General features: G+C 43.9%; 2 protein-coding genes across 4 annotated transcripts in view; both read right to left on the reverse strand.

The window, feature by feature from the left end:
* Positions 1–9064, reverse strand: part of STRIP2 (striatin interacting protein 2) — a 53783-nt gene extending 44719 nt beyond the window's left edge. The window contains exons 1-2 of the mRNA XM_067469371.1: positions 8936–9064; positions 635–704 (exon numbers count right to left, since the gene is read on the reverse strand). Of these exons, the coding sequence (XP_067325472.1) occupies positions 635–704; positions 8936–8995 (130 nt within the window). The 5' untranslated portion in view covers positions 8996–9064. The remainder of the gene's footprint in view (positions 1–634; positions 705–8935) is intronic.
* A 12223-nt stretch (positions 9065–21287) lies between these two features.
* The window catches only part of AHCYL2 (adenosylhomocysteinase like 2), a 175830-nt gene continuing 172223 nt past the window's right edge, over positions 21288–24894 (reverse strand). For all 3 annotated transcript variants that reach the window (XM_060776372.2, XM_060776370.2, XM_060776371.2), the window contains exon 17: positions 21288–21461. In XM_060776372.2, the coding sequence (XP_060632355.2) occupies positions 21455–21461 (7 nt within the window). In that variant the 3' untranslated portion in view covers positions 21288–21454. The remainder of the gene's footprint in view (positions 21462–24894) is intronic.

The following is a 24894-nucleotide window of genomic DNA, read 5'->3' on the forward strand; positions in this document are numbered from 1 at the left end:
CTGGGCCAGTGACATTTAATGGGAGTCCCATCTGGCTTTAAACATTTATAATAATAATAATAAGTACTAATAATAATAATAATGGCAATGCAAAACCCTGGGCTAGTATTATTTAGGAGGGGTCTTATTTGGTCTTAAACATACACACACACACATTATTATTATTATTATTATTATTATTATTATTATTGCAATGCTAACAACAACAAGGCAATGCTAAACCCTGAGCGAGTGATCGAGAGCAGACCCAGACATCGGGTTGAATGCAGAGCGCATCTGGGCTGCGCACCACCTTTCAATGAAATTGACATTATTCACAAGAACAATGCAGAGGCGTTTGGGGGGGAAATATGCCTTCAAGCCTACACATCTCGGCGGAGCATTGATCAGATGTGGCAGCAAAAAGGAAAGGAATCCCTGTCTCTAGAGGAGACACCGAGGGGGCATGGGCGACCTATTTACCGTTGCTCTAATTTGGCACAAATGCATCCACGAAAAAAGAGAAACGAGACTTGTGCAAGCTTCCAGGAATTAGCAATGGTCTTGGGTAGAAAGAGAAACCCAATGGCAATTGCGTCTACACTGCAGAGTTAATGCAGTTTGGACAGAAATAATATTTCTGCCTTTGTTTTACCTGAAAGTTCAGCCGCAAAGGAGTCGGCGTCTCCATATTCGAATTCCAGGTTGGGACAATCCACCGATCCCTGCAAGAAAGAAACCTATTATTATTATTACTACTACTAGTATTATTATTTCCAGGTTGTAACAATCCATTGAACCCTGCAAAAAAGAAACTTATTATTATTGTTATTACTACTATTATTATTATTTCCAGGTTGCAACGATCTATTGAACCCTGCAAGAAAGAAACCTATTATTATTGTTGTTGATGTTTTTTACAGGTTGGGACAATCCACCAAACCCTGCAAGAGAGATACCTATTATTATTATTATTATTATTATTATTATTATTATTATTATTTCCAGGCTGGAACAATCCACTGAACCTTGCAAGAGAGATGCCTATTATTATTATTACTATTACTTATTATTATTATTATTATTATTATTATTTCCAGGTTGGGACAATCTGTTGAACACTGCAAGACAGAGACCTATTATTATTATTATTATTTCCAGGTTGGGACAATCCACTGAACCCTGCAAGAGAGAAACCTATTATTATTACTACTATTATTATTATTGTTTCCAGGTTGCAACAATCTATTGAATTCTGCAAGACAGAAACCTATTATTATTATTATTATTATTATTAGAAACAGAACAAGATATATTATTATTTCCAGGTTGGGACAATCCACCGAACACTGCAAGAAAGATACCTATTATTATTATTGTTGTTGTTATTATTACTATTATTATTATTATTATTTCCAAGTTGCGACAATCCATTGAAACCTGCAAGAAAGAAACCGATTATTATTATTATTATTATTACTATTACTATTATTGTTGTTGTTATTATTTCCTGGTTGGGACAATCCACTGAACCCTGCAAGAGAGATACCTATTATTATTATTATTATTATTATTTTCAGGTTGGGACAATCCATTGAACCCTGCAAGAGAGAAACCTATTATTATTATTATTATTATTATTATTATTATTATTTTCAGGTTGGGACAATCCATTGAACCCTGCAAGAGAGAAACCTATTATTATTATTATTATTATTATTATTATTATTATTTCCTGGTTGGGACAATCCACTGAACCCTGCAAGAGAGAAACCTATTATTATTATTATTATTATTATTATTATTATTATTTTCAGGTTGGGACAATCCATTGAACCCTGCAAGAGAGAAACCTATTATTATTATTATTATTATTATTATTTCCAGGTTGGGTTAATCCATTGAACCCTGCAAGAGAGAAACCTATTATTATTATTATTATTTTTATTATTATTTCCAGGTTGGGTTAATCCATTGAACCCTGCAAGAGAGAAACCTATTATTACTATTACTATTATTATTGTTGTTGTTGTTGTTGTTGCTATTATTGTTGTTATTATTATTTCCAAGTTGGGACAATCCATTGAACCCTGCAAGAGAAAAACCTAGTGTTGTTGTTGTTGTTATTATTGTTATTATTATTTCTAGGTTGGGAAAATCCAACGAACTCTGCGAGAGAAACCTATTATTATTGTTATTGTTATTATTTCCAAGTTGGGACAATCTATTGAACCCTATAAGAGAGAAACCTATTATTATTATTATTATTATTATTATTATTATTATTATTATTATTTCCAGGTTGGGACAATCCATTGAGCCCTGCAAGAAAAGAACCTATTATTATTATTATTATTATTATTATTATTGCTGTTTTTGTTGTTTCCTTAGTTTTTCGGAGGCACTGAGATTTGCATTTTTTAGAAAGTGCCTGGCCTACAGCTGGAGGGGAAACTCTCTTTCCAGAGGCCCTTCCTTCCTTTCCCTTACAATTGCTCATGCTCCAATAAGTATTTATGGGTCTCCCAAAGGTCATCCATCGGGTCCCATTGAGGTCAAAGCATAGCTGCAGGGGGTCGTTCAGAGGGGAAAAGGCTAATGGATGTTGTGAATGGAGTCCTAAAAGGCGCATGCATGCGGTGGGCTCCATGACACACAATGTGCCATGTGCCTTCGGGGGATGTCTAGCGCATGGCGCATGGCGGTGGCATTTCCTTGATGGGTGAGGAATTAATGCAGTCTGATACCACTTTAAGAGAGAGAAAGAATGGGGAAAATACACATAAAAACAAATAAACACAACAACAACAACAACAAGGTTCTTGATTAGATGACTTTATTTTTTCTCTGGACTAAATCTGATGAATTTCTAGAGATATTCAAGAGACAGGATCAGGCTATCAACCCAAAGGCCATCTAGTCTGACCCCCTTCCGCCCTGCAGGTGCACAATGCAAACCCTCCTGACAGATGCCCATCTTGCCTCTGCTTAGAGACCCCCCAAAGGCCATCTAGTCTGGCCTTCTGCCCTGCAGTTGCACAATGCAAACCCTCCTGACAGATGCCCATCTTGCCTCTGCTTAGAGACCCCCAAAGGCCATCTAGTCTGACCCCCTTCTGCCCTGCAGAAACACAATGCAAACCCTCCTGACAGATGCCCATCTTGTCCCTGCTTAGAGACCCCCCAAAGGCCATCTAGTCTGGCCTTCTGCCCTGCAGGTGCACAATGCAAACCCTCCTGACAGATGCTCATCTTGCCTCTGCTTAGAGACCCCCAAAGGCCATCTAGTCTGACCTCTTTCCGCCCTGCAGACACAATGCAAACCCTCCTGACAGATGCCCATCTTGCCACTGCTTAAGAGACCCCCAAAGGCCATCTAGTCTGACCCCTTCTGCCCTGCAGATGCACAATGCAAACCCTCCTGAGAGATGCCCATCTGGCCTCTGCTTAAGAGACCCCCAAAGGCCATCTAGTCTGACATCCTTCTGCCCTGCAGGTGCACAATGCAAACCCTCCTGACAGATGCCCATCTTGCCTCTGCTTAGACTCCCAAAGGCCATCTAGTCTGACCCCTTCTGCCCTGCAGGTGCACAATGCAAACCCTCCTGACAGATGCCCGTCTTGCCTGCTTAGAGACCCCCAGAGGCCATCTAGTCTGACCTCCTCCTGCCCTGCAATTGCACAAGGCAAAACCTCCTGACAGATGCCCATCTTGCATCTGCTTAGAGACCCCCAAAGGCAATCTAGTCTGACCCCTTCTGCCCTGCAGACACAATGCAAACCCTCCTGACAGATGCCCATTTTGCCTCTGCTTAGAGACCCCCAAAGTCCATCTAGTCTGACCCCTTCTGCACTGCAGATGCCCATCTTGCCTCTAGACTGACCCCCTTCTGTCCTGCAGTTGCACAATGCAAACCCTCCCGACAGATGCCCATCTTGCCTGTACTTAATGACCCCCCGGGGTCATCTAGTCTGACCCCCTTCTGCCCTGAAGTAAAACTCAATGCAAACTTTTGTTTAAAGAGACCCCGAAGGGCCATCGAACCTCTTTCTCCCAGACAGGAAGACACAATGCAAACCCTCCCAACAGATGCCCATCTTGTGTTTCTTTAAGAGATCCACCAAAGGTCATCTAGTCTGACTCCTGACCTGCAAGGAGACACCATGCAAATTATTGTCGAAGGCTTTCATGGCTGGAATCATTGGGCTGTTGTAGGTTTTTCGGGCAGTATGGCCATGTTCTAGAAGCATTCTCTCCTGACGTTTTGCCTGCATCTGTGGCAAGCATCCTCCCAACCTCTGAGGAGATACAGGCAAAACGTCAGGAGAGAATGCTTCTAGAGCATGGTCATACTGCCCAAAAAATCTACAACAGCACAATGCAAACTATCTTGACAGATGACCAGTTTAAAGGGACCCTCAAAGGCCAGCTAGTCTTGAAAGAAGGCCCAATGCAAACCCTCCTAACAGATGGTCCGGGTTCTAAGATGTTTATTTGCTCTGAACGCCTCCGGTTCTGGGAAATGGGCCCGAAATGCCCCGGGAAGCCCTCTCTTTCTCCTTTTGCAAAGCCAAGAAAGGCATTTGCCCAGCGAGGGTCTCCGATAATGGGCTTTGTTGCAGAAGGAGCCACCTTGGCATCATCGTCACTATCATCAGGAGTAGGGGACCCGCCCCTTTGACCTGCCCCATAAATAAACACAACCAAGCGCACCACCAGGCGCACGGATGCCCTCCTTCTCCTGGCTCCAGTTGCTGCACATTCCTCACCAGGGAGCTGCCATTGCCTTTCAGCGCAAGAGAAAAGGGAATGTTATTTTGGATTCACGGAGGAGGAGGAGGAGAACCCGGATTCCTCTGGCAGAAAGGGCTCCAGCTTGCAGCCTTCTCTCTCTCTCTCTGCCTCCTTCCTTCCTTCCCTTCTGTGCCAAGGAAGAGCTGGGCAAACAGATGGAGGCAATGAGCAGAAGAGTCAGGAAGAGCACGTAAAATGGATAGACTACATAGCCCATCAGGAAAGGCACCCCATATTTGCATAATCCCCTCCAAAACAACAACAAAGGAAACGGATGATGGTCCCTGGAAGGTACAGTTTGCAAACAGAGACACAAGTGTTCTCCCCAAAATATTGCGCAGGGTGCCATTAGAAGATCCATTTTTGCACTTGCAACCCCTAGTGCCTTTTATAGTTAGCAAACATATAGATGTATGTATAATATATGGATGCACATACAGCTTGCATAGGCAATCTCTGCAATTTGTAATGTGTGCACATTATCCTTTGCATATGTGCCTGTTATAGTTTGCAAGCATATATATGTATATCTATACACATGTAAATATACACAGCTTGCAAAGGCACCCTCTGTGATTTGTAATATGTGCAAACATATATATGTATATCTATACACACATACATATACACAGCTTGCAAAAGCATCCTGTGCAATTTGCAATGTGTGCATATTATAATGTGTGCACATTATCCTTTGCATATGTGCATGTTATAGTTCGCAAACATATATATGTATATCTATACACACATACATATACATCCTTTGCAAACGCACCCTCTGTAATCTCTAATGTTTGCAAACATATATATGTATATCTATACACACATACATATACATCCTTTGCAAACGCACCCTCTGTAATCTCTAATGTTTGCAAACATATATATGTATATCTAGACACACATACATATACACAGCTTGCAAAGGCACCTTCTGTAATTTTGTAATGTGTGCATATTATAATGTGTGCCCATTATCATTTGCATATGTGCCTGTTATAGTTTGCAAACATATATATGTATCTATACACACATACACAGCTTGCAAAGGCACCCTGAACAATTTGCAATGTGTGCATAGTACCTATTTGTGCATTTTCCTTTGTATATGTGCTTGTTTATAGTTTGTGAACATATATATGTATATCTATACACACATACATATACACAGCTTACAAAGGCACCCTCTGTAATTTGCAATGTGCACACATTATCCTTTGCAATGTGTGCCTGTTATAATTTGCAAACATATGTATGTATATATACACACACACAGGTTGCAAAGACACCTTCAGTAATTTGCAATGTGTGCACATTATAAAAGTATACACGTCATCCTTTGCAATATGTGCCTGTTATGGTTTGCCAACATATATATTGGCAAAAAAGATCTTGGAGTCCTCGTGGACAACAAGTTAAACATGAGCCAGGAATGTGATGTGGCGGCAAAAAAAGCCAATGGGATTTTGGCCTGCATCAATAGGAGCATAGTGTCTAGATCTAAGGAAGTCATGCTACCCATGCTCTATTCTGCTTTGGTTAGACCACACCTGGAATATTGTGTCCAATTCTGGGCCCCACAATTCCAGAGAGATGTTGACAAGCTGGAATGTGTCCAGAGGAGGGTGACTAAAAGGATCAAGGGTCTGGAGAACAAGCCCTATGAGGAGCGGCTTAAGGAGCTGGGCATGTTTAGCCTGAAGAAGAGAAGGCTGAGAGGAGACATGATAGCCATGTATAAATATGTGAGAGGAAGCCACAGGGAGGAGGAGAGAGCAAGCTTGTTTTCTGCTTCCCTGGAGACTAGGACGCAATGGAGCAATGGCTTCAAACTACAAGAGAGGAGATTCCATCTGAACATGAGGAAGAACTTCCTGACTGTGAGAGCTGTTCAGCAGTGGAACTCTCTGCCCCCGAGTGTGGTGGAGGCTCCTTCTTTGGAAGCTTTGAAACAGAGGCTGGATGGCCATCTGTCAGGGGTGCTTTGAATGCAATATTCCTGCTTCTTGGCAGAATGGGGTTGGACTGGATGGCCCAGGAGGTCTCGTCCAACTCTTTGATTCTATGATTCTATATATGACACACACATACCTTGCAAAGTCACCCTTTGTAATTGGCAATGTGTGTACATTATTATCCTTTGCAATATGTGCCTATTATAGTTTGCAAACATATATATAGAGTCACCCTCTGTAATTTGCAATGCTTGCACATGATACATGTGTGCACATTATCCTTTTTATTATGTGCCTGTTATAGTTGGCAAAACAGTACTTGTAGCTGCACCTCATGCAACTTGCAATACACTAAGTCCTAATCATAGTTTTCAAATATATAGAGGAAAAATATGCCCCCAAATTTTGTCTTGGGTGCCTTTGGAAGCCCTGTTTTAGACCTTGCAACTCCCAGACAATATAGTTTGCAGCATGTGCAAGTTTGCAAGTCACTGGCATATGTGTGTGTATATACACATGCACACACACATATCTTGCCAAGTCACCCATGCAATTTGCATTATGTGCATATCCTTCCCAATATGTGTATATTAGTTTGCAAACATATGTATGTTCACAGGTGTCTATAGGTTCGCAAATAGATATAAAAACTGAGCTTGCCAAGGAATCTCTTGTAATTCACAATACAATCCTTTGCAATATGTGCATATTGTAGCTTACAAAATCACATTATCCTTTGCAATAGGTGGCGATGATAAGTTTGCAAAGACAGAGATATAAAAATAGAGCTCGCAAAGGCACCCCCATGCAATTGGCAATACAGTCCTTTGCAACAGCTGCGACTTATGCTTTCCAAACATATATATGTATACACACTGAGACACATACCTAGGGTACATAGCTTGAAGTCACCCAATGCAATTGGCAATGTGTGCCCACAGTTCGTTGTAATAGACGCCTATTATAGTTTGCAAGAACACACACACACGCAATAAGTGCCTATGGTAAGTTTGCAAACAGATATAAACAATAGAGCTTGCAAAGGCAGCCCATGCAATTTGCAATACAGCCCTTTGCAATAAGTGTCTATTATAGTTTGCAAACATATATATGTATACAAGTCACACATATACATAGTCTACAAAATTAGCAATGTGTGTACACCATCCTTTGCAATAGGTGCATATTACAGTTTGCAATCATATATATATAGTTTGCAAATACATACATTATCCTTTGCAATAGCTACCTATGGTAAGTTTGCAAATTGATACAAAAAACAGAGCTTGCAAAGGCAGCCCATGCAATCTGCATATATCTATATTTGCATATATATATGCAATAGGTGCTTATAGTAAGTTTGCAAACATATAAAAATAGAACTTGCAAAGGCAACCCATGCAATTTGCAATACAGACCTTTGCAATTAGTGCCTATTATAGTTTGCAAACATATATATGTATACACAAACACATATACACAGCCTGCAACAGGCACCCCATGCAATTGGCAATGTGTGCACACCATCCTTTGCAATAGGTGCATATTAGTTTGCAATCATATACATCTATATAGTTTGCAAATACACACATTATCCTTTGCAATAAGTGCTTAAAATAGTTTGCAAACATAGATATGTATACACAAACACATATATAGCCTGCAAAAGGCACCCCATGCAATTGGCAATGTGTGTACACCATCCTTTGCAATAGGTGCATATTACAGTTTGCAATCACACACACACACATATATATAGATATAGTTTGCAAATACACACATTATCCTTTGCAATAAGTGCTTATAATAGTTTGCAAACATAGATATGTATACACAAACACATATATAGCCTGCAAAAGGCACCCCATGCAATTGGCAATGTGTGTACACCATCCTTTGCAATAGGTGCATATTACAGATTGCAATCACACACACACATATATATATAGTTTGCAAATACACACATTATCCTTTGCAATAGCTGCCTATGCTAAGTTTGCAAATAGATATAAAAAACAGAGCTTGCAAAGGCAGCCTATGCAACCTGCAATACAGTCCTTGGCAATAGGTGCCCACCATAAGTTTGCAAATGCAAAAATACAGCAAACAGGGCTTTCAAAAGGGGTCCCCGGGCAGTTTTGCAAGGGGTGCATGTCCCCCTTTTGCAATGGGTGCCTGGGAGAGTGTGCCAAGAGAGGCTTCTGACCTGGGAGCGGCTCCTCTGGGGTCGTGGGGCGCCTTTTCCCGGCTTGCCCGGCTCCTCCATGGCTCACCAGCCTGCTTTCCTTCCTTCCTTCCAGCCGGGAAGCCCTGCAGCAAGGCGGCCACGTGTGGGGCTGGGGACAGCCCTTCCCCGCACCGGCCACGCCCACCTGCTCTGCCATTGGCTGCCCGGCGCCTCTGGGCGGGGCCTGGGCGCACACCCCCGCCGGCCATTGGCTGCGGCGCGGAGGAGGGAGACCCCTGTTGGGAGAGCTGTCACCAGGGCGGCAGGCGAAGAAGGGAGGCGGGGCTTCTGCTTGCATTGCTTGCAGAGATTTAGAGTATTATGGGCAGGGAAAGCTTGGGAGTTGTAGTTCCCCTCAAAGGCGCCTCCCCGAACTACAAGTCCCAGCACTCCATAGCAATGGTTGCATTGCATCCACACCCCATAAGCCGCCATGGGAGTTGTAGTTTGGTAAAGCACCAATATTATATTGCAGAGAAGTCCAAAGACCTTGTAAAACTATAACTCCCGCAAGTCCCTGCACTCCCTAGCACTGGTTGTGTTGCATCCACATCCCATAAGCCGCCATGGCCCTATGCTATAGGGCCCTGGGAGTTGTAGTTTGGTGAAGCACCAACATTATATTGCAGAGAAGTCCATAGACCTTGTAGAACTGCAACTCCCACAAGTCCTTGCATCCCATAGCACTGGTTGCATTGCATCCACGACTCATAAGCCGCCATGGCTCAATGCTATGGGGTCCTGGGAGTTGTAGTTTGGTGAAGCACCAACATTATATTGCAGAGAAGTCCGTAGACCTTGTAGAACTGCAACTCCCGCAAGTCCTTGCATCCCATAGCACTGGTTGCATTGCATCCACGACTCATAAGCCACCATGGCCCTATGCTATAGGGCCCTGGGAGTTGTAGTTTGGTAATGCACCAACATTATATTGCAGATAAGTCCATAGACCTTGTAAAACTACAACTCCCGCAATTCCTTGCATTCCCTAGCACTGGTTGCGCTGCATCCACACCCCATAAGCCACCATGGCTCAATGCTATAGGGTCCTGGGAGTTGTAGTTTGGTGAAGCACTGACATTATATTGCAGAGAAGACCACAGACCTTGTAAAACTACAACTCCTGGAAGTCCCTGCATTCCATAGCACTGGTTGCATTGCATCCACGACCCATGAACCACCATGGCCCAATGCTATAGGGTCCTGAGAGTTGTAGTTTGGCGAGATATGCATGGTGCATCTATTCTACACTGTAGAATGGATGCAAATGAAAATGCCTATTGAATCCTGGGAGTTGTAGTTTGACAAGACCCCAACATTATTTGGCAGATAAGGTTTAAGACCATGTAAAACTACAACTCCCATGAGATAATACCATTAAGCTGCATTCGGTTATTCATGCTTCAGTGCTAATGAAGTCCTGGAAGTTGTAGTTTGATGAGACACCAACATTGCATGGCAGAAAAGTCCACAGACTTTGTAAAACTACAACTCCTGTGAGTTAATATCATTGCTTCATGTCAAGCTGTGTTCGTTCTACATGCCTCAGTGCTAATGGAATCCTGGGAGTTGTAGTTTGACAAGACACCAACACTGCAGGGCAGAGAAATCCTCAAACCTTGCAAAACTGCAACTCCCACGAGTTAATATCATTGAGCCATGGCAGTTTAGCTGCATTCACTCTACACATCTCAGTGCTAATGGGAGTTGTAGTTTAACAAGGTCTTTTGCCTTGAGTCTGCCAGGCTAGGCCTGTATATGTGTGACTTGTATATGTTTGCAAACTATTATAAGCACTTATTGCAAAGGGCTGTATTGCAAATTGCATGGGTTGCCTTTGCAAGCCCTGTTTTCTGTATCTGTGTATTTGCAAACTTACACACACACACAATATACCACAGGCACCTATTGCGTGTGTGAGTCTGCCAAAGTGTTGATGCCTCTCCAAACTATAACTCCCAGGAGATGCAATTCTGATACCTGGACAAACTTATCTTGGAGATGAGACTCTATGCACACACACATACTATAACACATGTGTGTGTGTGTGTGTGTGTGTTGTTTCATAGACTCCTTAGTCACATAGCCTGAAGGTCATTGTGTGTGTGTGTGTGTAACATTTTGAAAACCATTGTGTTGCATGAAAGCCAGGTGTGTGTGCGCATGGGGCCACTGAAAGGTGTCACTCTCTCAGGTGCTATTTCAGGACTGTTCCGGATTGTGTTTTGCGGACAGGTGGGCCGTTGCTATGGTCACCTGCCAAAAAGGTGAGAAAAAGGTGGGAGAGGAAAGGCTGAGGTTGCCATTGGCAAGCCAGGTTTCCAAAAAGCGGGGGGGGGGGGGGGGAAGCACATTTATGTACCTTTGCAACACCGGAAAGAACCGAGAACGGTATGGACACGGCTGCAAGGTGAACACGGGGTGCATCCACACTGTAGAATTAACACAGTTTATGTTGGGCAAGGAGACCCTCCCCATAAACGTACTTATCAGCAGCAGCGTGACCCAGCATCAGTTGTTGTTGTTCATTCGTTCAGTCGTCTCCGACTCTTTGTGACCTCATGGACAAGCCCACGCCAGAGCTCCCTGTTGGCCGTCACCACCCCCAGCTCCCTCAAGGTCAGTCCAGTCACTTCAAGGATGCCTTCCATCCATCTTGCCCTTGGTCGGCCCCTCTTCCTTTTGCCTTCCACTTTCCCCAGCATCATTCCCTTCTCTAGGCTTTCCTGTTTTCTCATGATGTGGCCAAAGGACTTCAACTTTGTCTCTAGTATCTTTCCCTCCAGCGAGCAGTCAGGCTTTCTTTCCTGGAGGATGGACTGGTTGGATCTTCTCGCAGTCCAAGGCACTCTCAGGACTTTCCTCCAACACCACAGCTCAAAAGCATCTCTCTTCCTTCGCTCAGCCTTCCCGAAGGTCCAGCTCTCACATCCGTAGGTGACTACAGGGAAGACCATGGCTTGGACTAGGCAATGGATCTTGGTTGCCAGTCTGATGTCTCTACTCTTTACTATTTGATTGAGACTGGACATTGCTCTCCTCCCAAGAAGGAAGCGTCTTCTGATTTCCTGGCCACACTCATCTTTGCGCCTAGAAATACAAACCCTGTCACGGCCTCCACATTTTCTCCCTCTATTTCACAGTTGTCAATCATTCTTGTTGCCATAATCTTGGGTTTTTTGACGTTTAGCTGCAATCCGGCTTTTGCGCTTTCTTCTTTCACCTTGATTAGAAGGCTCCTCAGCTCCTCCTCGCTTTCGGCCATCAGAGTGGTGTCATCTGCATATCTGAGGTTGTTAATGTTTCTTCCAGCCATTTTCACCCCAGCTTTGCATTCCTCAAGCCCCGCACATCCTCGCATGATGTGTTCTGCATACACGTTAAAAAGGTTGGGTGAGAGGATGCAGCCTTGCCGCACGCCTTTCCCAATCTTGAACCCGTCTCCTGTTCCGTGGTCAGTTCTGACTGTTGCTCCTTGGTCCTTGTACAGATTCCTCAGGAGAGAGGGAAGGCGGTGATCCTTTGCTGGAGCAGCATCAGTAGCCCAGTGATAAAAAGAACAAAAACATAGACCAATACTATATCTTCCTTAAGAGCCTTTTCTTTTCTCCATAACACAAACAAACCTCTTTATACTTCCTTCTTTGCTTCCACGCTGGGCTTCTTTCTCAAGCAGATAAACAGCTTCACTCTCACAGAGCTTCTTCTCACAACGAACTTACTGCTGGAGCTCAGCCTGGGATTGTGTTCCAGGATCAAGGTGTTTTGGATGTGGGGAGGGATGTTAATGAGTTTCAAGTTGAGTTTCAAGATGGCAATAGTTTGGTCTGTTGCACCCCAGAGTAGGAACAGGACCCTCTAATCCAGTGATTCACAACCTGGGGGTTGGGACCCCTGGGGGGGGGGGGTCACCAGGGGGTGTCAGAGGGGTCACCAAAGACCATTAGAAAACACAGTGTTTTATGTTGGTCATGGGGGTCTTGTGTGTCAAGTTTGGCCCAATTCTATTGTTGGTGGGGTTCAGAATGTTCTTTGATTGTAGGTGAACTATACATCCCAGCAACGACAACTCCCAAATGTCAAGGTCTATTTTATCCAAACTCCACCAGTGATCACATTTGGGCATATTGAGCATTCATACCAAGTTTGGTCCAGATCTGTTATTGTCCAAATCCACAGTACTCTCTGGATGTAGGTGAACTACAACTCCCAAACTCAAGGTCAAAGCCCACCGAACCCTTCTAGTAATTTCTATTGGTCATGGGAGTTCTGTGTGCCAAATTTGGTTCATTTCCATCCTTGGTGGAGTTCAGAATGCTCTTTGATTGTAGGTGAACTATAAATCCCAGCAACTGCAACTCCCAAATGACAAAATAAACCCCCTCCAACTCTACCAGTATTCAAATTTGGACGTATCAGATATTTGTGCCAAATTTGGTCCAGTGAATGAAAAGACATCCTGCATATCAGATATTTACATTACGATTAATAACAATAGCAAAATTACAGTTGTGAAGTAGCAACAAAAATAATGTTATGGTTGGGGGTCACCACAACATGAGGAACTGTATTAAGGGGTCTGCGGCATTAGGAAGGTTGAGAACCACTGCTCTAATCATTAATTACACCACATTTTGGATGAAAGAAGAGTCATTTTTATTTGAAGAATATCACAAAGGATTACCACCTCACCTGCCTCATAGGAAACCTGCTACAAAACAGGAGCTTTTTTGTTGAGTTCCAAGGCCAGAGAAGCAGATGGCGGAAACAGAAGAACGGCCTGCCTCAGGGGAGCGTGCTTGCTCCATCCATGTTCAACATCTACACAAATGACCAGCCACTGCCAGAAGGGACAGAGAGTTTCATCTATGCTAATGATCGTGCCATCATCGCTCAAGCAGCGAGCTTTGAGATGGTAGCTCTCCGAAGCTCTAGGTCAGTGGTTCTCAACCTGGGGTCCCCAGATGTGTTTGGCCTACAACTCCCAGAAATCCTAATAATCCAGATAAACTGGCTGAGGTTTCTGGGAGTTGTAGGCCAAAAACATCTGGGGACCCCAGGTTGAGAACCACTGCTCTAGGTGCTCTTAGTGCTTATTACAGAAAAAACCAGCTGATCCCTAATCCATCTAAAACACAGGCACGTGCTTTTCACCTTAAGAACAGACAAGCATCCCGAGCTCTGAGGATGACCTGGGAAAGAATCCCACTGGAGCATTGCAGCGCACCCAAATCCCTGGGAGTCACTCTGGACCGTGCTCTGACCTACAAGAAGCACTGCCTGAACATCAAGCAAAAAGTGGGTGCTAGAAACATCATCATACGAAAGCTGACTGGCACAACCTAGGGATCACAACCAGACACAGTGAAGACATCTGCCCTTGCGCTGTGTTACTCTGCTGCTCAGTACGCATGCCCAGTGTGGAACACATCTCACCACACTAAAACAGTGGATGTGACTCTTAAAGAGACATGCCGCATTATCACAGCCTACACCACTGGAGAAATTACACTCTCTAGCCGGTATTGCACCACCTGACATCTACCGGGAAGTAGCAGCCAATAGTGAAAGGACCAAGGCAGAGACATCTCCTGCCCATCCCTTATTTGGGTATCAGCCAGCATGTCAACGACTTAAATCAAGAAATAGTTTTCTAAGATCTACAGAGACACTCGCTGAAACACCTCAGCAAATGAGAGTCCAAAAGCGGCAGGCTCAACCCCAGAACCTCAACCCATGGCTGATACCAAATGAGAGACTCCCCCCTGGGCACACAGAAGACTGGGCGACTTGGAAGGCGCTGAACAGACTGCGCTTTGGCACTACGTGATGCAGAGCCAACCTCAAGAAATGGGGCCACAAAGTGGAATCCACGACATGCGAGTGTGGAGAAAAGCAAACCACTGACCACCTGCTGCAATGCAATCTGAGCCCTGCCACATGCACAATGGAGGACCTTCTTGCAGCAACACCAGAGGCACTCCAAGGGGACAGAGACTGGTCAAAGGACATTTAATCAACTACCAAGCTTGCAAACTTTGTGTTTTGTCTGTTTGTTTTGTTAAAAATGTAATACAAATGTCTGGTTTCTCCTGAGATGATAAATAAATAAAAAATAAATTTGAAAAATAATTGGAGCCAATAAAAGAGACAAATATAAAGTTGGTAAAAGCCCAAAAGCAAAAAGCCAAATAAGCAGTAAGATAAACAGTGTCCAAACATAGGAATAATGACAAAGTTTCAAAAGCTTGCTGTAAAAATCCAGATGCCATGAAATATCAAATGCCTTCAATAAAAACCATGAACCTGCTTGAACCTGTGATTGTGTTTCAGTCTCCTGATGTTTCTGTGTCTGATGTGAGTAATGAGGAGGGGAATCAGTCCCCTGTTGCTTCTGATGTGGGGGATGCTGGGCCTGATTCTGAGGTGCAAGATGGAGACACTTTGGTCCATGAGTTTCATGCAGACACTGACAGAGAGGCTTCGGTGCAAAGGGCGGATTCTCATGAGAATGCTTCTGTCAGGCCTTGGGAAAAAGGTTTACTCCGTCCTCCTGTGAGCTCTCCAGATTCCAGTTTGGAAAACCGTCTGACACCTGGTAAAGTTAATGAGGAGCCAGATAAGCACAGTCAGCGGCTGGAGATTAGCCAGAATCGACAAGAAGCCCAATGTTTACGTAGATCCAAACGAATTCGCCAGTTAAGGTCAAAGAGTGGAGGAAAACGAAACCAGTTTTTGGGATTTAAGGTTTGCCTGTAGGAAATCTTGTCAGATCAGGCATCGTTTGGAAACCAAGTGCAAGCCTCATGGAATTCCTGTTCAAGTGGTTTCGTCTTCATGGATTTTTTTAGCCTTTCAAGGTGACTAGCAGCATCTGGTCTGTTCTTGCTTCTTGTTTGATTCCTGTCTGGACTAACATTGCCTTGGAATATATTTTCATGCTTTTTGGACATTGCTTTTGATTGCTACATTTGGACACTGTTTTATCTTGCTGCCTGTTGTGGCAGAGATGTTCCCTGATGATGAGGATGATGGGATTCAGATTCCTGGCTCTTTTTCTGTGCCTCAGATCTCTGGGCCTGCTTCTAGGACTTTTTCTGAGGCTCACACAAACAGTGGAGAGTCAACAACACATCGGTTCTCAGAAGAAAAGAATTTTAATGAAGGAGATAGCGAACAGGTGGGAAGGCTATTGCCTCCTTCCCACGTGATTTTCATTATGCCACACTTTCTCCTTCAATCTAAAATGCAACCAAAAAACCTTCCCACACTGATACTGAAAGTACAGAAAGCCTTGACAGTGACCTGACCTGGCAAGCTCATCTTGATTTGCGGGTCAGGCGGAGTTCTCGCCTGGCCGGCAGACGGGTAGCTAGTTCGGGCAAAGTCATCGCAATGCTTTCATGTTGGTGAGAGCATAATGTTTTCATGTAAGAAAGGTATTTAGGCTTCTTGCAAACTAAGGGAAAGCATCAGTACAATGTAGCTTATTAGCCTGAAAGCTTCGTGGATTACTTTAGCTGGCAAGCAGCATGCTTGGGATTTCTTGCATTGTGATTCTTGGGGCAATTGTCTTTGCTTGTACCTTGTTTTTACCTAGAGAGATCTTTGGAACTGTATTCTGCATTTTACCCAAATCTTTGGAACTTTGCAATGCTTATTCTTTATTTTGACTTGGATTTTTTCCACAATAAACTATAAAACTACAGTTCTTGTGTGGTGGTGTTTGGAAGCAAGGTGAAGCTTACTCTGAGTTGCAACACTGCCTTTGAATGTCTTATTGCTTTTGGAATCTTATCTATTTTTACAAGCATTTATTTCTACTGGCTTTTTTCCTAAGCTTTAATAAAAAGGATTGTTCCTTCACTCAATGTGTGGTGTGTTTCAAGTCAGAGGGACTATTTCCTGTTCTGGAGTGCAACAGCTGATAATCTGTGTGGCATATTTTCTATCTCTGGCAAGACAGTGTGCGGACTGGTAAAATGTGAACTGCACATGATTTTCATTACGCCACACTTTCTCCCTCAATCTAAAATGCAACCAAAGAACCATTCAATAAAGCCCGGCATTTGATCTTTACTGATAATCTGTGTGGCATATTTTCTATCTCTGGCAAGACAGTGTGCGGACTGGTAAAATGTGAACTGCACATGATTTTCATTACGCCACACTTTCTCCCTCAATCTAAAATGCAACCAAAGAACCATTCAATAAAGCCCGGCATTTGATCTTTACTGATAATCTGTGTGGCATATTTTCTATCTCTGGCAAGACAGTGTGTGGACTGGTAAAATATGAACTGCACATGATTTTCATTACGCCACACTTTCTCCCTCAATCTAAAATGCAACCAAAGAACCATTCAATAAAGCCCAGCATTTGTTCTTTACTGATAATCTGTGTGGCATATTTTCTATCTCTGGCAAGACAGTGTGTGGACTGGTAAACCGTGAACTACACGTGATTTTCATTACGCCACACTTTCTCCCTCAATCTAAAAAGCAACCGAAGAACCATTCAATAAAGCCCGGCGTGGATTTTACAAGATTTTATTTGTACGTTTTGAGATTACAGAGTCCTTATTGCTGATCTAATACAATCACTCAAAAGACATTGAATATTTAAAACATCCTCTCTCTTTCTTTTTTTGGAAAATATTATAATCTCATACTTTTCTTTAAAAACTTCTTCATCGGAGAACGGACCGTTCGCGGTTTCGGTTTTCCTGGTTTCCGACATTCAGAACGTTATAATAATTCCTCATCGCGCGTTTCCTGATTTTGCCCTCTTTTGTGATTTTTGCTGGTGTCGCCGTATGGGTGGGTGGGTTTGTTTTGGTTCCCCGTTGTAACACTCTTTGCAAATTAGGACATGAATAAAAACAAAACATTGATTGATTGGGGATCGCAGAGGGAGGAGATAGATCCCAGATCGATTAGGAAGGAGAAACAAGGTCCTGCGGAAAGAAAAGCAAGCAGGAAACAAAGGGGAAATTTACCAAGTCCTCTTTCTTTCCCAACGGGAGAATTCTTCCTTTCCCCTTCGTTCAAATGCAATTAACACAAAAATTGATCATCACAAATACATTGACAAAGGAGGACAGCAGCATGACATGTTTTAGCGAGTGACCGACTATGAGAAAAGACCCAATTCTCACACTTTCAGGGTCACAACTACTGGAATGATTTAGGTTTCCTGCATTTTTTTTCGGGTGGGGATTCTTCAACAGACTTTTCCTATGAAGATCACAACAGAAACCATCCCTTTGCAATGGGAAAACAATACTAAAAGAGGTAATTTTGCAAGGAAAACATTGCAAAGAGGTGAACTTTGCAATGGGAAATATCGAAAGAGCTAAACTTTCAAGGAGGCTAGTACAATTCCTAATGTTAGGTTGTTGTAGGCTTTTTCGGGCTATGTGGCCATGGTCTAGAGTAGCATTCTCTCCTGAAGTTTCGCCTGCATCTATGGCAAGCATCCTCAGAGGTTGTGAGGACCTCACTACCTCTGAGGATGCTTGCCACAGATGCGGGCGAAACGTCAGGAGAGAATGCCTCTAGAACGTGGCCATATAGCCTGAAGAAACCTACAACAACCAAGTATCTCGTTCTTTCTTCCCAAGCTCTTCCCAGTTAGGGCTTCAATGCATCAATGGGGATTCCTCAAATGCAAACGTGACCATCGGGAGGGATTTTTCACACATTGTTTCACTGACTTTTTTGCACCTCATTTCACCTAATTCAAAGGAACACACAGCTAGCTGGGCTTTGAAATGCTTCAAGACACAACGGACACAATCTCAGCGGAAACATCTCCTTTAAAATGGATAGGAAATGGCAAAACCCACACCTGCTCCAAGGGAGAGAATCGGAGACAATGGATCCAGATTATAATCAATAATCATCAATGCATTTTGGAGGAATTGACTTCAGAAGGCAGGGAGTTTTTTAAAAATAGAGGCCGGACACAATGTTGGTGGTCAGTGATGGCAGCAGGTTGGACTAAATGACCTTTAGGGCCCCCTTCTAATTCTTTTGATTGTATTATTGAACCAGTCCTGCCCAGGTAAGAGATGCTCCCGCTGGATCGTGCCGAAGAAGCTGAACAATCGTATATATCCATTCACATGATCAGAATCAGCTCAATCGTGAGCAAGAATGGGACAAATCCCCCGTGGAAATGTTTGGTAAAGAAAGCCAGCCATTAAGGACAGAAAGAACGATGCTCAGAAAATTAGGGAAACCAAGGCCCATTCTACACTGCCATATAATCCAGTTCAAAGCAGATAATTTGGATTTTATATGGCAATGTTGATGGGGCACAAAGTTCACATCGTATTGTCGAAGGCTTTCATAGCCAGAATCACTGGGTTGTCGCAGGTTTCTTTGGGCTATATGGCCATGTTCTAGAGGCATTCTCTCCTGACGTTTCACCTGCATCTACGGCAAGCATCCTCAGAGGTAGTGAGGTCTGTTGGAACTAGGAAAAGGGGTTTATATATCTGTGGAAAGACCAGGGTGGGACAAAGAACACTTGTCTGTTGGAGCTAGGTGTGAATGTTTCAACTGAACACCTTTATTAGCATTTGATGGCCTGGCAGTGCCTGGGGCAATCTTTTGTTCAGAGGTGACTGGATGTCCTTGTTTGTTTCCTCTCTGTTGTTTTGCTGTTGTACCGTATCCCATGCAGTTGTGGACAAGTCTACAGAGGGACCACCAAACGCAGAAGCATTGCCCAAACACGAATCAAGGAACATGAAAGGCACGGCAGACTCCTTCAACCAGAGAAGTCAGCCATAGCAGAGCACCTGAGGAACCAACCTGGACACAGCATATTATTTGAGAACACAGAAATGGTGGACCACTCTCACAACCACCATGTCAGGCTACGCAGAGAAGCCATTGAAATCCACAAACATGTGGACAATGTCAACAAAAAGGAGGAAGCCAATAAAATGAACAAAATCTGGCTACCAGTATTAAAAACTCTAAAATTACAACAGCAAAACAACAGAGAGGAAACAAATAAGGACATCTAATCAACACTCAACAAAAGATTGCCCCAGGCTCTGCCAGGCCATCCAATGCTAATCAAGGTGGTCAGTTGAAACATTCACACCTAGCTCCAACAGACAAGAGTCCTTTGTCCCACCCTGGTCTTTCCACAGATATATAAACCCCTTTTCCTAGTTCCAACAGACCTCACTACCTCTGAGGATGCTTGCCATAGATGCAGGTGAAACGTCAGGAGAAAATGCCTCTAGAACATGGCCATATAGCCTAAAAAAATCTACAACAACCCAGTGATTCCAGCCATGAAAGCCTTCGACAATACAATCACACATATCCATTCGCATGATTAGAATCAGCTCGATCTTGAGCAAGAACGGGACGTGGAAATGTTTAGAATGCCTGTGCTAAAGAAGCCAGCCGCTAAGGACAGAAAGAACGAGGCTCAGAAAATTTGGGAAACCAAGGCCCTTTCTACACTTCCATATATTCCAGTTCAAAGCAGATAATTTGGATTTTATATGGCAGTGTAGACGGGGCACAAAGTTGACATCGTTCTGCAAAGAGAAGGACGGTGAGCCAAAAAGGGACCAAGAGAGAGAGAGACGGCATTCTCATTGCGATGAAAGGTGGGTTTGCACTCTCAGAAGGTGACTACAGGTCAAGTTTGGGTGGTCAAATTATAATGTTGGGCCAATGGACATGCGACGTTCCAGAGGAGAGTTTTGGGCAGGTTTGGGAAAGCAATGGAATTGTTTGCTCACAAACCCTGCAAAAAGGGACACAATATGTTTGCAAGGCTCTGGGAAAGCCACCTCTGCAGCAAAGAGACACATTTTTTGGAGTCCTCCTTGAAAGATGCCAATACACCCCTCCCCACCCCCACCTTGGTCTACAGCCATGTTAAGAACAGTTTCCTACAATGAGTAAAGCAGCAATAGCAGCAGCAGCAGTATCCAGAGTCAAAAGAAGCAGGAGGGAGTCTTCAGAGGCATTGCATTGCATGGATCTGCCTTGGGTTTTCTCGCCACGGCTTGGAAAGGAGGCCCAAAAGAACTCCAGGGATCCTTTCAGGGTTTGCTTCCAACTCTGTCCAAATCTCGTCCGCTTCCTCCAAACTCCCTGCCGTAAAGAGGACTAGACACAACAGTGAGAACGAGACTGCTCCAAAGCTGGCCAAAGCCTGCCGCCCAATGCGTAGTTGCCCTCCTCTTCCGTCCCCCTTTCTGACCACCCTGGGCCCACCCCCCAAAAAACAAAGCCATCCTTCCTCCTCACAGTCCTGTGGCAGTTTTCAAGAAACACCAGTGGCAGAGGCCGCGTTGACAGTATTCCTAGTTTTAATAAATAAATAGACCTAACACACGCGCGGTGGACGACGGCAGCGAGACGGTTCTACGTCGAGAAGCTTGTCCTGGGTTCTTGTCCTGTACAAAGTAGCCGGGAAGAGCGGCGGGGAGCCCTCCGTCCAGCTACGGCCAGAAGGGGATTAATACCTGGAAAGGAATCAGAAACATTTATTTATTGATTGATTTGGTTAGACCACATCTGGAATATTGTGTCCAATTCTGGGCACCACAATTCAAGAGAGATATTGACAAGCTGGAATGTGTCCAGAGGAGGGCGACTAAAATGATCAAGGGTCTGGAGAACAAGCCCTATGAGGAGCGTCTTAGGGAACTGGGCATGTTTAGCCTGAAGAAGAGAAGGCTGAGAGGAGATATGATAGCCATGTATAAGTATGTGAGAGGAAGCCACAGGGAGGAGGAGGGAGCAAGCTTGTTTTCTGCTTCCTTGGAGACTAGGACGCGGAACAATGGCTTCAAACTACAAGAGAGGAGATTCCATCTGAACATTAGGAAGAACTTCCTGACTGTGAGAGCCGTTCAGCAGTGGAACTCTCTGCCCCGGAGTGTGGTGGAGGCTCCTTCTTTGGAAGCTTTTAAGCAGAGGCTGGATGGCCATTTGTCAGGGGTGATTTGAATGCAATGTTCCTACTCAGTTCTTGTGGGTTTTTTCGGGCTATATGGCCATGTTCTAGAGGCATTTCTCCTGACGTTTCGCCTGCATCTATGGCAAGCATCCTCAGAGGGTGAGGTTTGCTGACCTCACCCTCTGAGGATGCTTGCCATAGATGCAGGCGAAACGTCAGGAGAAATGCCTCTAGAACATGGCCATATAGCCCGAAAAAACCCACAAGAACTGAGTGATTCCGGCCATGAAAGCCTTCGACAATACAATGTTCCTACTTCTTGGCAGAATGGGGTTGGACTGGATGGCCCAGGAGGTCTCTTCCAACTCTTTGATTCTATGATTCTATGATTTCACAAGGGGGACTCATGTCATATGCTCCATAGTTGATAGTGGTTGGTGGTGGTAGACCTGGCAGTTTGTGATGGAAGGGTTAATGTAAGTTTTGGTTCTAAAGGATTTAGTAATCTGTAAGTAAAAGTTTACAGGTAAAAGCAATGAAGGGTGGAGGCATGCAGGGGATAGGCTGCAGTTGGGTGTTGCTGGATTTAAGGAGCTAACCTTGAGACTGATCTTTGGGAGAAAAGTATTGTCATAATTGCTCTATATTTGTCTCGTGATGTTTTGTATCGAGGTTGTTAACCGCTTTGAGTCGCCTGAGGGCTGAGAAAAGCGGTATATAAAGTAAGTAAATAAATAAATATTTTGGTGGTGGATGCTGCTGGTTTTTCCCCCAGGTCCGTTGGATTTTCAGTATCCTGACCTGTCTCCTGTAATCTTGGAACCCTGGAACCTTGAACCTTTGGACTGGCTTTTGACTACGGTATAGATTCTTGGTCCCTAGAGCTCGCTCATTGACCTCTCTGCGTTTTGACCACTGGACTGGACCCTTTGAGTAAGGTGTAGCTTTTGCTATCAGTTTTTGTTTATTCTGTGCCTGAGTGCTATCTTTGTTTTATATTTTGGTCTATTAAAACAGCCAGCAAGTAAGTGCTATTTAAATTAAACTGTTTGATAAAATTGGAAGTTTGGTTCATCTCTACCTAAATAAGGCAGAGCCCTGGCAACGTGACAACTCAGGGCGGCCTCACATAGGCATCAATGATGTTTGCAATGTATACACCATAAAAATACAATTAAAATAGTAAAAGAGTAAAAACATTTTAAAAACATCATACAAATCAGCCAATAAATTCATTTAACAATAATATTAAGACAAAAAATCAAGCCGGGAAATCCAATGTTGCAAACCCAAATTCCTTTCCTATTGTCACTTCATCTAATCAAACGCCTGGCCACAGAGCCAGGTCTTCAGTTGTCTTCTAAAGGACAGGAGGGAGGTAGCCAACCTGATGTCCTTAGGAAGGGTATTCCACAGATGGGGGGGGGGGGGCACTGCCGAGAAAGCCCTGTCTCTCGACCCCACCAATCGCGTTTGAGAGTGGTGGGATTGAGAGCAGACCCTCTCCTGATGATCTTAAGCTTTGTGATGGTTCATAGTAGGAGATACGTTCGGACAAATAATCTGAGCCAGAACCGTTTAGGGCTTTAAAAGTTAAAACCAGCACTTTGAATTGTGCCCGGACGCCAATCGGCAGCCAGTGGAGTTGGCGCAGCCAAAGAGTATTACTCTCCCTGTACGCCGCTCCGGTTAACAACCTGGCTGCCGACCGTTGGACTAATTGAAGCTCCCGAGAAGTTTTCAAAGGCAGCCCCACATAGAGAGCGTTGCAGTAGTCTATTCGGGATGTAACCAGAGTGTAGACGACTGTGGCCAAGTCAGACTTCCCAAGGAATGGGCGCAACTGGCACACAAGTTTTAATTGTGCAAAAGCTCTCCCGGCCACCGCCGAGACTTGGGGTTCCAGGCTTAGCGGTGAGTCCAGGATCACACCCAAGATGCGAACCTGTGTCTTCAGGGGGAGTGTGACCCTGTCTAACACAGGCTGTAACCCTATCCCTTGACCAGCCTTTCGACTGATCAGTCAAAGTAGAACACAGGATAAACTGAACTGGGCACAGAATATTAATTATTTGATGAAACAAAAATGCTGGACCACTCCGACAACCATCATGCCAGACTACATAGAGAAACCACTGACATCCATGAACACAATTTCAACAGAAAGGAAGAAACCATGGAAATTTGGCTGCCCGTATTGAAAAATATTACAATCAAGACAGTGACTAATGAATGCTACCCGGGCAGAAGTAGGTTGGAGCAGATGGCCTTTAGGGGTCCCTTCCAAGTCTAACGGAATATAGATTACTTGGTATAGTCTGTGTTGCACCTCAGCGAGGGTTCACCTTGCTCAAGCACTCACCAGGAAGCCAAAAGTAGGAATAAACAGTTTATTGAAAAAGCACACACAGTAAAAGAGTGAAAAACCCAAATAGGTAAGATAAAAGGAGTCACAAAAGCCAGAGATGGATCTCCAAAGGTTAAAGCACAAAATAAATCCAAGGAGAAGAGAAAAATCATGAGTTTGAATAATCCAAAAGACAAGGAATAAAATATTAACTTGAGTAATCCAAGAATCAAAGAACAATACATGAGCTTGAGTTAATGGTAAAATTCCCAAGACTTAAAGCAAAACTTTACCAAGATATGGCTTGAAGTGAGGAACAAGGCAAGAGTTCCTTGCTCTATCTCAGTGGTCCTCAACCTGTGGGTCCCCAGATGCTTTGGCTTTCAACTCCCAGAAATCCTAACAGCTGGTGAATTGGCTGGGATTTCTGGGAGTTGTAGGCCAAAACCCCTGGGGACCCACAGGTTGAGAACCACTGCTCTATCTGCTACATTGCTTGATCTGAAAACCAAAAGCTATTATTTCTCTAATTAAGGACAGCAAAGCATGAAAGCATTCCTTCAACCTTGAGTAGTCCCTCTCACTTTTCCATGGCCTGGCTTGCACCTGGAATTCTTCCTCTGCAGAAGTAGCCTTGATTCTCTATCTA

This window comes from Anolis sagrei, chromosome 5 (genome assembly GCF_037176765.1).
Source record: "Anolis sagrei isolate rAnoSag1 chromosome 5, rAnoSag1.mat, whole genome shotgun sequence".
Lineage (NCBI taxonomy): Eukaryota > Metazoa > Chordata > Lepidosauria > Squamata > Dactyloidae > Anolis > Anolis sagrei.